An 11,608-nucleotide genomic window follows, 5' to 3' on the forward strand; every position below is an offset into this window, starting at 1 on the left:
TGGTTGTGTCTGATGAAAGCATGCTCAATCATTGTGAAAAAAGACCGTAATCGCGCGCACGTAGATAAACCGCCATTAAAATCTCCCACGGTGTAGAAGAAGGTTTCTTGCTTTCCTCTCTTTCTCTCTCTTGAATTACTTCTTCAGTTTTGCAAAGTCTCACTCGACTGAGACTTCATTATGTCTCGTTCTTTGATTTTGCATGAAGATTTATACTTCGACTGAGACCTAGCCACACCCTTACTTTTTCCTCACCAGCTGACCTCCTTTAGTTCCCAAAATCACTGTTTTAATCTCATGGCAAAAGATTACCATATGATTTGACGTCTGTTTAAAAGTTTAGCATGATCCGACTCTCCCGTCTACCCTCCTACATGGCAGCAGTAGGCTACCCAGGCTTACACGGGGGTCTACCATCCAGGCTAACGCTAGGGTCAACGGTGGTAGACCCCAATCAACGCTTGTTGACCATGCCGGCATGGCAAATGGCAATAGTGGCTACCGCTAAATGTGGCGGTGGTAGACCGGTTACTCTACCGCCGGGATCTTTGGCGGCAGACCCCTCAAAGGGTAAAGGCACATTGGAGCCATGGGGTGGGTCACCCACGTGACTGCACCCCAGTCGAACAGGACGAACAGAGGAGGCCTCTCTCTCCTCTTCTCTAACCCCCCTCAAACAATTCATCTTTTTTGTGGATTTTGCCTCCCATGCCTAAGTAAAGTAAATCTCCTCCAATTATATTTGGTTGATTCTTACTATTTTGTGTGCATTTTTTTGCAATACGTGATACCCTAATTATTGGTGAATATTGTAATTTCAGTCATGGTGAAAAAAGCCGTAATTGTGCACACGTAGATAAACCGCCATTAAAATCTCCCACAATGCACAAGAAGGCTTCTTGTTTTCCTCTCTTTCTCTCTCTTGAATTGCTTTTCCCTTACCTTTACGGGCCACCAATGTAATAGACAAGACATCATGCTGCAATGATGTGATCAACACGAGAATGGTGGATCAGACTGAACTCACACATCACACGTTTGTTGAGATGCCAGATATGCCAAAGCATACAACGGCAAGTGTGCTAACATTGCGCCGATGTGGAGCACATGCCAACCATCTCCGAAACAAGAGGATATCTAGTGGACATAGTCTGTCATGTGGGTGGGAGGTACTGGGTAGACTGACATGGGAAGTTTGACGACCAAGTCACATGTACCACCACTAAGCAATCCACCACTGCGAGTTTCATCGGACGGTCCACCACATGTACCCATGTCAACAGATGACCACTAGAAGGAGGCTCATGCACATAGAGAAATATGGAAAATATGTGCTCCTATGATTGGGGACATTGCGAGGGAGCCTATCATTAGGCCCTGTACAATGCAAGGCGCTTAGGGTAGGTGCTTAGAGAAATAAGCCAATGTTTTTTTAAGCACATGTGCTTATTTGTGGAGGGTAGACGCTTAATTAGGCGTCTATTCTGTAGAAATAGACACTGGTGCTTCAGAAAAGCTCGATTTATTTTTCTAAGCACCTTCCTAAGCATCTAGCATTGTACAAGGCCTTAGCGGATCAAGTCGTTCGAGATCTGCCTGACCAACGCCAGAATGGGACGTGACGTGAGTCATCTCCTAATGCCCACCCAATGATGGTGTGCCTCCCGAAGGCCATCGAGTAGATCAGAGACGCACTTAGCCATGCCCGCCGCATCGAGCACGTCTGTACCTCTGCCACCAAGAGTCGGATCAGACCCAATTTGTGCTGCCACTAGGTGCGTCCACAATAGTCCCACACTAGCCCAGATCAGACCGCTCGTGCACGATAGCTTTGCCCCGGATTGCCACAACCTCCATGTAGAGTTGCATGCTAAGGGCATCTGCAAGGTGCACCCCTAAATAGGACAGGGCGTCCATCCACGGACGATGATACGGGGGCCGACCATCCAACTGTGTACCTAAACGTCCACCTACATTTCAAACAGAATTTGAAGAGACCGAACGATTTTCATACAAACCGGATGATTTTCATTTAAACCGGACCACATTCATTACATTTTTGACATTTCACTAACAAAAGTGTTTGGAAGTTAACCTAGTCAAAATCTTCGCTCGCTTCCATGCTCCTAGTCCTTGTTGTTCCCTATGTACAACATCCTCCCTGCCGTGAGCCCCGGTAAGTGAAACTGGGGGTCGCTGGTAAGGAAGGATAAGACCTGGGACACAGAAGTGCCCACATGGCACGCGGACATCTCAGTCTCCCATGTCCTACTTTTCCTCGTCGGAGTCCACGGCTTGGGGCGGCAACTGGCTCCGTCGGGTTAGGCGAGAGAGGTGGAGCAGCGAGATTCCTCGCTCGTATTCGATGTGCTCGGCGGGCCATCCATCCGGCTTTTATGCCGGAGAACTGCTCTCCCGGCTCGTCGGACGCCATCGAAAGAGTGAAGAAAACGGTGGAAGGAGGAGATGGGGAGCGGCAGAGTGGTGCGATTCTTGCCCGGCGTCTGGCCTCGTTTAAATAGAGGGCGGACGGAAGGAGCTTGCCCGGCGTTACGTTTAATGCCGGCCCACTCGTGAACGGACGTGTGGCCGGAATAGGTTTATTGGCTTCCGCACGGGTTTAATGGAAGCGTTTGAATGCGGCAAGGAGGTGTGTTCAGCCGGCGTGCAGTGGGCGGCGCCCTCGGCCAGCGAGCCACTTTAATGGTGGAGGCAGTGAGAGGTCGCGTCCGTCCTGAGCCGCTTTCAATGTGGAGCGGCGTGCTCTACACCGGCATGAATGCGGCAGCTGGCACCAAGAGGGAACACGCGCGGGCGAGGGATGAGGGGTTTGGGTGGACCAGGGCGGTCAGAAGCGGGCGTGATAGCGGTCCAAACTCCCACAAAGCTCCCACACGTTTGTCTCTCCGGTTTGCGGGAGAAAACGCGTCCGGACCACGCCGTGGACTTGTACATGCCCGCGTTGGATGGCTTCCGCGGTCCGGACGGTTGCGGGAGGTTTGAGGGTCGGCGTTGGAGATGCCCTAAGAGAAGTATCACTAGGTTTACTTGGCACAAAACATGCTTACAGCGGTATAGGGGAGTGTACTCAATGAATTTATAACCATAAAAGATATATACGCTCAAAACCAAAATATACTTTAAAAAATATAAGAATCTAAAGAAGTAAAGGACATGGAGATAAACCAAACTAGACATGAGAATGACATAGACATAGACATGATTGTGAAGAAACATTGACAAAGACATCGACATGACTGTGAAGAAACATTGACAAAGACATCGACATGAGTGTGAAAGACACGTCAACATGCGTGAATAAGAGGGACAAAGACATAAACAAAAACGGGACATTTTCCCAATCGGTGAATTTGAAAAAAAAAACAAGTGTGGTTACTACAATAGAAGTAGAAAAGAAGCATGAACGAATGAAAAGGACATGAAAATAAACCAAAATTGACATGATAACTGACATAGACATAGAACAGACAGAGAAGATTAATAATCCGAAGAAGAATATGACATAAAAATGAACCTAAATGGAATAAAAAGGTTACCTTTTGTCTAAAAAATGGATACCTTTTTTTTTTTGCGAAAATGATTCATATCTATTATCGAAGTTCACCGGAAGTAATTTCCATTCTTCTGCATGGTTTCTCCTTATACATTTCTTTATTGTTATCCATTGACCCCCCCTCCTCCCTCTAGATTCTTTTTTATGTTTCAGTGTCTTCTTTTGTGTGTTTCACCAATACATTATCCATTGGTGACAGGTAATACAAAAGAAAGTGTGCTCCTCCACCCCCTCTTTGTTGTATACACACGCTACACATGTGTCTATGTATACAAAGAGAGGCTGAGTTGATTTCATTTGTTTGACTAGGGTGAGAATTGTATAGTTACCTCGTGCTCTAGTCCTCGTCATCTGTTAGTCTTCTTTCTTTCTTTTTTGATGTGTCATCATCCCTTAGTTGGCAGCACGTCGCGCTCGGGACCACTGTCCACTGCACATTGACTTGGAAGAGAATTAGTGTATGGTTAATCCATCGTCTTGTCCTCGGCCTCTTTTGGTCGGCAGCACGTCACGCTCTTGCCTCATACATGACTCATGACACGTAGACTTTGGAGATAAGAGAGAACTGTATATTCTTTGTCGGATAAAAAAGGTTACTGTGCAGCTCCATTGCCTCCTGCTCCTCGTGCTCTAGACTGTGTCTACTCCGCATCTTTTTGTTGAAGGGCTGGCTCCAGGTGAAAACAGTCCCCGATCATGCGTTCTGACCCTGATATCGACTTGCGTGGGTGGTGTTGAACGCAGCTCCCTCCCCAACCCAACCACTGAAACCACCAGCCACGACCACGTCTTCTCCTCTACATAATGCACGTGCAGGTGCGAGCACAATCCAGTTCCCTCACCACTCGACCAGAGGAGCAGAGCTGTGGTGCTCGAGTTACTGCCAGGAGCCCAGGAGAACTGTGGTAGTGATCACCGGCGATATGGCGGCTGCGGCTGGGGATGGGACGAGGAGGAAGACAGCGTGCGTCACCGGAGGGAGCGGCTATATCGCGTCGGCGCTGGTCAAGATGCTGCTGGAGAAGGGGTACGCCGTGAAGACGACGGTCAGGAACCCCGGTAATTACTCTAGAGCTTTATTTACCTCCGGCGAAACCATTAGACCGTACGTGTCATGTTTTGGATTCGCAGATGACGGGGAGAAGAACGCGCATCTCAAGACCCTGGCGGCGCTCGGCCCCCTGGAGGTCTTCCGCGCCGACCTCAACGAAGAGGGCAGCTTCGACGACGCCGTCGCCGGCTGCGACTACGCCTTCCTCGTCGCCGCTCCGGTGGCCCTCATGCCAAAGAACCCCGAGGTAATTAAGTACACGACCACCAAACCCCAGTCTCTCACCGTTTACTTTGTTCTTCGTGTGTGCGTTTGTGTGTCACTGTGTGTGAATATACACCATGATGGCATGTCTGTCACAAATCAGCAGCATACTGTTCTTCTTTTCTTTCTTTTTTTGCAAAAAGGAGACAAATCAGCATATACTGTCCTTAATTCGTTTGGTCATGTCAGGAAGAAGTGATCCAGCCGGCGATTCAAGGAACCCTGAACGTGATGAGGTCGTGCGTGAAGGCCGGGACGGTGAAGCGCGTGGTCCTCACATCGTCCACGGCGGCGATCTCCAGCCGGCCGCTGGAAGGCGACGGCCACGTCCTGGACGAGGACTCCTGGTCCGACGTCGAGTACCTCAGGGCAACCAAGAGCGGTACCTGGGTGCGTACGCATCTATAGTCCATCCATGCATCACAAGTCGATAGAATCTGAGTTCTGGAATGACGTTTTGCCGTTGTTGCAGGCGTACCCTGCCTCGAAGGTGCTCGCGGAGAAGGCGGCGATGGCGTTCGCGGAGGAGAAGGGCCTCAGCCTGGTCACCGTGTGCCCCGTGGTCGTCGTCGGCGGGGCCCCGGCCACCAAGGTCAAGACCAGCGTGCCCGAAGTCCTCTCCTTGCTCTCCGGTGAGGCCTCCGTCCGGATTTCAGCCCCGTTCTTCTCCGCGTCTCTGTCTCAGGTTTCAGCGCTACGCCCGCCGTGGTCGCGTGATATAAGTCATATAACGTCGTGCGTGTGATGGATGGCTTACTTCAGGCGACGACGACATGGTCGACAACCTGGAGCTGATCGAGAAGGCGTCGGGGTCGATCCCGCTGGTCCACATCGACGACGTGTGCCGCGCCGAGATATTCGCCGCCGAGGAGGCCACGTCGGGGCGGTACATCGTCTGCACCCTCAACACCACCGCCGTGGCGCTCGCCCACTTCCTGGCGGCCAAGTACCCGCAGTACGAGATCAACGACGACCGGTACGTAACGTACATACTCAACTGGCCGCCTCGACATTTTGTGCACTGAGCACTGATCACTGACTACTTGTCCTCAAATGGCAGCATTGGTCATCTTCCGGAGAAGCCGAGGGTGAGCATCTGGTCGGACAAGCTCGTCAAGGAGGGGTTCGAGTACAAGTACAAGAACCTGGACGAGATATACGACGACCTCGTCGTGTACGGCAGGACCCTGGGACTCCTTAAATACTGATCTCAGAACGGGATTATGCGCTTGCAAAATAAAATCTATCCTCCTAGAGGCTAGAGCACAAAATGTGTTGAAATGTTGGTCCCTAAGTTCGATTTCATGACTGCTGACCGAGAGCACAATTCGGTCAAATCGTGTAGCTTTGTTTTGCCCTTCTTGTTTGTGTTTATCTTGTAAGATAAGAAGAATGAGATTACTATTTCCATGTTACCATCGAGAACCATCTGATTCAGGCATCAAATCTGTAAAAATATAACCGGATAAGAAAGTATTGATATGCTGGTTCGTCACCATTCCTAGAAAAAAAGGGGTCATGTCCTGATATGATGCTCCATGGACATTTGTAGTGTTCTGTCTGCCAAGAGGCAGCGGTGGCTTCCAGGTGGTGATTAGGACAGTCGACGGATAGATCCTTCACGGAAGCAAAAAAAGACTGATGTGTTCACAAAAAAGAAGAAGACTGATGTGGATGTTTGTTTTGTCTTCAACCTTAAGCACTTTCCGTAAAATTAATTAAGCATCTTTTCTATCATTGAGACGGGGTGGAGTTTTTGTCTTCATTGTTTGAGAAAACAATAAATTATACATGCAATATGTTTTGATATATTGATGTGCAAAGAAGTGTAGTTTCTACACTCCTGACAGCTTCCGAAGGAGCCCATGGTCAGCGACTGGCCTGACAAGCTCATCAAGGAGGGGTTCGAGTACAAGTACAAGAATCTGGATGAGATATACAACGATGTCGTCGTGCACAACAAGACTCTGGGAATCCTTCCATACCGACATGGTGGACTTCTCGATCCTGGGATCTAGAACCGAATTCCGTGGTCGCAAAATAAAACCTTCCTCCTAGAGGCACAAGACGTGTTGAACTGTTGATGCCTAAGCTTGATTTCATGATTTCTTGCCGAGAGCATAGCACGGTAAAATGTTGTGTGTACCTTTTGTTTACTTCTTTTCCGTGTTTATCTTATATATGAAAATGATATTACTATTTCCATGTCACCGTCAAGAACCATATTTGTGTCTCGGTAAATGTGTTAATGTGTTTTACAACAAAAATTGTTTATCGGTTGAAAAGACGTTTGTATACAAAAATGAAAATGTAAAAAAGGAATAGAAAAATAAAATTTCAAGAAATAAAGCCGAAAAGGGAAAATTGAGAGAGAGAGAGAGAGAGAGAAAAACAGAAACAGGAAAAAGGAAAAAAAAAGCAGAAAAACAAACAAACAGCTGGAAAACAGTAAAGCGAAATCGGAGAGAGCCGGAGCAATGGGCCGGCTATAGCGCTCATTTCATTCGAGAAGGACAGAACTGCTAGCCGACCTCATCTCTCACCATTTTCTGATATATAAAAAAAATCCTCCTCTCTCACCAAGCATGTTTTCTAAGAAAAAAAAATCTCACCCTGCAGGTGAACGCAGCATCACGTGGTACTGAACGTAGCTCGCTGTTGAGATCCACCAACCAAAGCTACCCGTCACTTTCTCACAGTGACTCTACATAACATGCTGGTCATTTTCATCTACCAAACGGACCCCCTCTGATTGATTCGTACTACTACTACTACTCCCTGGAGTATAATTTACCACAGGATCTTCCTTGCCCCGAGGGGATATAAGCGGGTTCTCAGGTATTTGCAGTGTGCCAACAACCAGACCAGAGCAGAGGAACCTCCCTGGATCGCGGCACTAGAGTAGCGGCCGGCGGCGATGTCGGCGGGTCAGAGAAGGAAGACGGCGTGCGTCACCGGAGGGAGCGGCTACATCGCCTCAGCGCTCATCAAGCTGCTCCTTCAGAAAGGCTACGCTGTCAAGACGACCGTCCGAGACCCCGGTTGGACTCCTGACTCTTGTTGCCAGTTCTATCTTCAGTAAATTCAACAAGGAAAGCATGCCTACCAAATCTTATGTAAATCTTTTGCTGAGATTGCTTCGAGTTTTTGTGCTCATGACACGGAGAAGAATTCCCATCTCATGGCCTTGCAAGCGCTTGGCCCCTTGGACATCATCCGTGCCGATCTGAGTGAGGAAGGCAGCTTCGACCAAGCTTTTTCTGCCTGCGACTACGTCTTCCTCGTCGCCGCTCCTCTGAACCTGATGTCGGGAGATCCTGAGGTAAACTGCCTTTTCCACCAAGCTTCGTTTTCACGTACAGTTCTGACTGGTAGAGAGCTTCTGATTCTTATTACCATCTGATGGCAATTGTCATTTTAGCATTTGGCATCCCAAAATTTCCAGCTTATTTCCTCTTCAGGGACAACTATAACTTACTGTGTGCTTTGTGTTGCTACGGTGATGGTGACGACAGAGAGATCAGGTAGAAGCAACTGTTCAAGGAACGCTCAACGCCATGAGGTCGTGCGCGAGGGCAGGGACGGTGAAGCGCGTGATCCTGACGTCGTCGACCGCCGGGGTGTCCAGGAGGCCGCTGCAGGGCGACGGCCACGTGCTGGACGAGAGCTCCTGGTCCGACGTCGAGTACCTCAGGGCCAACAAGCCACCAACCTGGGTACGTTCGTTTCAATGTTATTAAGCGCACAGAAACATCCGCGGATGGATCTGGATTCGGGAACACGACGCCTGCCATGGGCTGACGCTGGTATCTTGTCTCCCGTGTTCATGTCGCAGGGGTACTCGGTGTCCAAGGTGCTCGCTGAGAAGGCGGCGAGCGAATTCGCGGAGGAGAACTGCATCGACCTCGTCACCGTGTTGCCCGTGTCCACCTTGGGCGCCGCGCCGGTCTCCAAAGCAGCGTCCAGCGTTCCCGTCACCCTCTCCTTGTTGTCCGGTGAGTGATCGACGCACATGCATGTGTTGGGCATCCCTGCTAGTATTTCTCTTCTTTTTGTGTACAAACTGAAAGATGAGCAGAGAAGCCATGATCTTGAGTTCTCTCTTGTTTTCACATATTACTAACTGAAATTTGGTGTAAGAGTAATGCCCGGGTTTTAAAAAATTGTTCATCCATATCGGGCACCGTGTTTGATAATATCAAAAGACGAGGCTCCTCTTTGGAAGAAGGCAGGGGCCAAACGTTTTAGGATCTTTGATGCCGTGAGAGTAGTTCTTTGTAGCTCCGGCCATTTGGTCGAGTATTATTTGTAAACTCTTCTTAAATAATGTGATGAGGCAAAGCTTTTACCTCCTTCAGAAGAAAAATAAAATCAAAAGACTGATGGAAGACAGACTTTTCCTATGGCTATTTGTTTTATCATTTCGACATTCCATTATGTCGGTGTGGAACGACACCTATGGGATCACAAGAATCCCTACTACGGTTGCCGGGGCACGGGGTTGCGAGAAGAGCAGGGTTAGTAGCCAACACAAGGGTCGTTTACCCAGGTTCGGGCCGCGAGGATGCGTAAAACCCTAGTCCTGCTTTGGTGGGTGTATTTCAGAGAGTTCTTGAGCTCTCGAACTAGCTGTGGTCAGTGCGTAGTTCAAAAGAGTCGAATCCCTCTCCAGTATGCCATGGGCCTCCTTTTATAGTCGAAAGGGGCTGCTACAGTGGAACACAGGAGGTGGAAAGGCGTACAGTGCCCTGAGCTTATCGCTCGTATTACAGGACAAGACGCATTTAATCCGTAGCTTAGGTGTCCCTCTGCTTTATCGGGGACGGGGGCGAGGCCCGTCCCGACCGTCGCCGCTCCTCCTCACTTTGACACGCGCCCTGGCCAGTGAGGCGTGCGGCGCCACGTGGGCAGGCAGGCAGCTGAGGTGGCGCGGTGGTGGAGCCTTCACGAAGATCTGCATGCCGCCACGCAGGCGCTCAATGAATTGGCCTGGGAGCTGCATGTTGCCACGCAGGTGCCCGCCCAGCTGGTTGGGCTGGCAGCTGCATGTGAACGGCGGTGGAAGCTTGGTTGGCGTGGGCCTGGCGGTGGCCCTGCTGGCGTCCTTGGAGAGGGCCTTGCCGGGTGGCCCGGCAAGGGTCTTGCCGTGGCGCGTTGTCGTCCCCGGCAAGGACCTGCCGGGGGTCTGGTGGCTTTTCTCGGTAAGGATCTTGCCGAGGGTTGTCGTCTTCTAATCCTCATCTGATCTTGAATATGTCTTCACAAAGATCTGCATGCCACCACAGAGGTGCCTTCCCGAGCCCTAGCCCCACGTGGATGATGGCGTTGGGGGACCGTGGGCTCAAGGGTGGCTCGCTCTGTTGGTGTGGGGCGAGCTGTCCCGGCAAGGATCTCGCCGGGGCTGCTGAGGCTGCCCCAGCAAGGGTCTTGCCGGGGGAACCTGCTTCGTCCCTCTGCTCTTTGTGGTCTTGGCCTTGGCTTTGCTCTGATTATCTTAAGTTTCGGTCTTACCTTGGCTCACCTCCCCTGTACTGCTTGGCGTGACCGTAGGCACAGCTCCGACTGCCCGTGCACAGGTATAGGGGTACAAAAATGCACCCCTCTTTTTGTACACCGACACATTATAACCCTATTGACCGGTGACGTGTCCATATATCTCAGGTGACGAGGCGCAGTTGGCCATCTTGGAAGGCTTGCAGTCCGTCACCGGCACCGTGTCGATAGCCCACGTGGAGGATCTCTGTCGCGCTGAGGTGTTCGTCGCCGAGGACGAGTGCTCATCTGGGAGGTACATCTGCTGCAGCCACAACGCCACCGTCCTACAACTCGCTCGTCTCATGGCACAGAAATACCCACGATACAATGTGAATGCCGATCGGTATGTACAAATCCAGCACATGCATGCACGCTCAGACCGCAGTGAGCCACTGACGACATGTGTTTTCTGCAGATTTCGCGGGTGCCCTGAGCAACCAAAAGTGTGCCTCTCATCTCAGAAGCTCGTCGGGGAAGGGTTTGTGTTCAGGTACCAGAGCCTAGGTGAGATTTTTGATGACCTTGTTGAGTACGGCAGGGCCACTGGGATTTTACTCCACTGATATGTTTGTCAGCAGCGGACCTATATGTGATCACAACAAACAATGTGCTTTCAAATAAGTAAAGTCTCACGACTGTTTTTGTGCGTGTGTAAATTTGTAGCCTTTTTTCCCCTAGTTTCTTCTCTCCGACGAGTGCAAGTTTGCATCAAACCATTGAAAAGTTTGCCGAGCTCCCAGTGAAATGAACTCGGCAAAATATTCAGAAGTCGGCCCAAAACTAGATTCTGGTAATGCAGTGCAACATGCAATTTTCTTCCATGGTTTAAAAAATGAATCATTTCAGGCCAAACATGTTGGGACAAACCCATTGACGACATACGCCGAACCGCCCTCCGGCGACGGACGCCGGACGTAGGTAGAAGAAGATGAACAGAATTTTTCGGCCATGAACGCCCCGGCCGCCGAATGGCCTGTATGTTTGCTTCTATTCAACTCAACTACTCAAACACACATACATGGAGGTACACACGCACACACGCAGCACAACCCTGGAAGAACTCTCACATCGACCGGGTGCATACCACGGTCCCGACAAAGACTACATCTTCCTTAGGCCCCTCCCCCTCGGCTCGGCACATACCCTCACCGTGGCGCGGCAAATGACTGGCACAACTACAAGCA

General features: G+C 50.2%; 1 protein-coding gene across 1 annotated transcript; it reads left to right on the forward strand.

Annotated features, from left to right (window-relative positions):
• The first annotated feature begins 4,277 nt into the window (after positions 1–4,277).
• On the forward strand, positions 4,278–11,189 carry LOC123055981 (uncharacterized). The gene is made up of 13 exons (XM_044479768.1): positions 4,278–4,633; positions 4,706–4,872; positions 5,079–5,279; positions 5,362–5,521; positions 5,652–5,865; positions 5,950–6,091; positions 6,740–6,835; positions 7,795–7,930; positions 8,045–8,211; positions 8,405–8,605; positions 8,725–8,884; positions 10,551–10,767; positions 10,840–11,189. Exons 1-13 carry the CDS (start codon positions 4,498–4,500, stop codon positions 10,985–10,987), a joined length of 2,145 nt encoding a protein of 714 aa, XP_044335703.1. The 5' UTR covers positions 4,278–4,497; the 3' UTR covers positions 10,988–11,189.
• Positions 11,190–11,608: the final 419 nt, after the last annotated feature.

The sequence above is a fragment of the Triticum aestivum genome, chromosome 2D (assembly GCF_018294505.1).
Source record: "Triticum aestivum cultivar Chinese Spring chromosome 2D, IWGSC CS RefSeq v2.1, whole genome shotgun sequence".
Lineage (NCBI taxonomy): Eukaryota > Viridiplantae > Streptophyta > Magnoliopsida > Poales > Poaceae > Triticum > Triticum aestivum.

Excerpts from the sequence above, each read along its gene's own strand:
- LOC123055981 (XM_044479768.1), top strand. The coding sequence starts at position 4,498 with ATGGCGGCTGCGGCTGGGGATGGGACGAGGAGGAAGACAGCGTGCGTC. Across the intron at positions 5,522-5,651 it reads AGTCCTCTCCTTGCTCTCCG|GCGACGACGACATGGTCGAC; the intron begins GTGAGGCCTCCG and ends GGCTTACTTCAG. Across the intron at positions 8,885-10,550 it reads CACCCTCTCCTTGTTGTCCG|GTGACGAGGCGCAGTTGGCC; the intron begins GTGAGTGATCGA and ends CATATATCTCAG.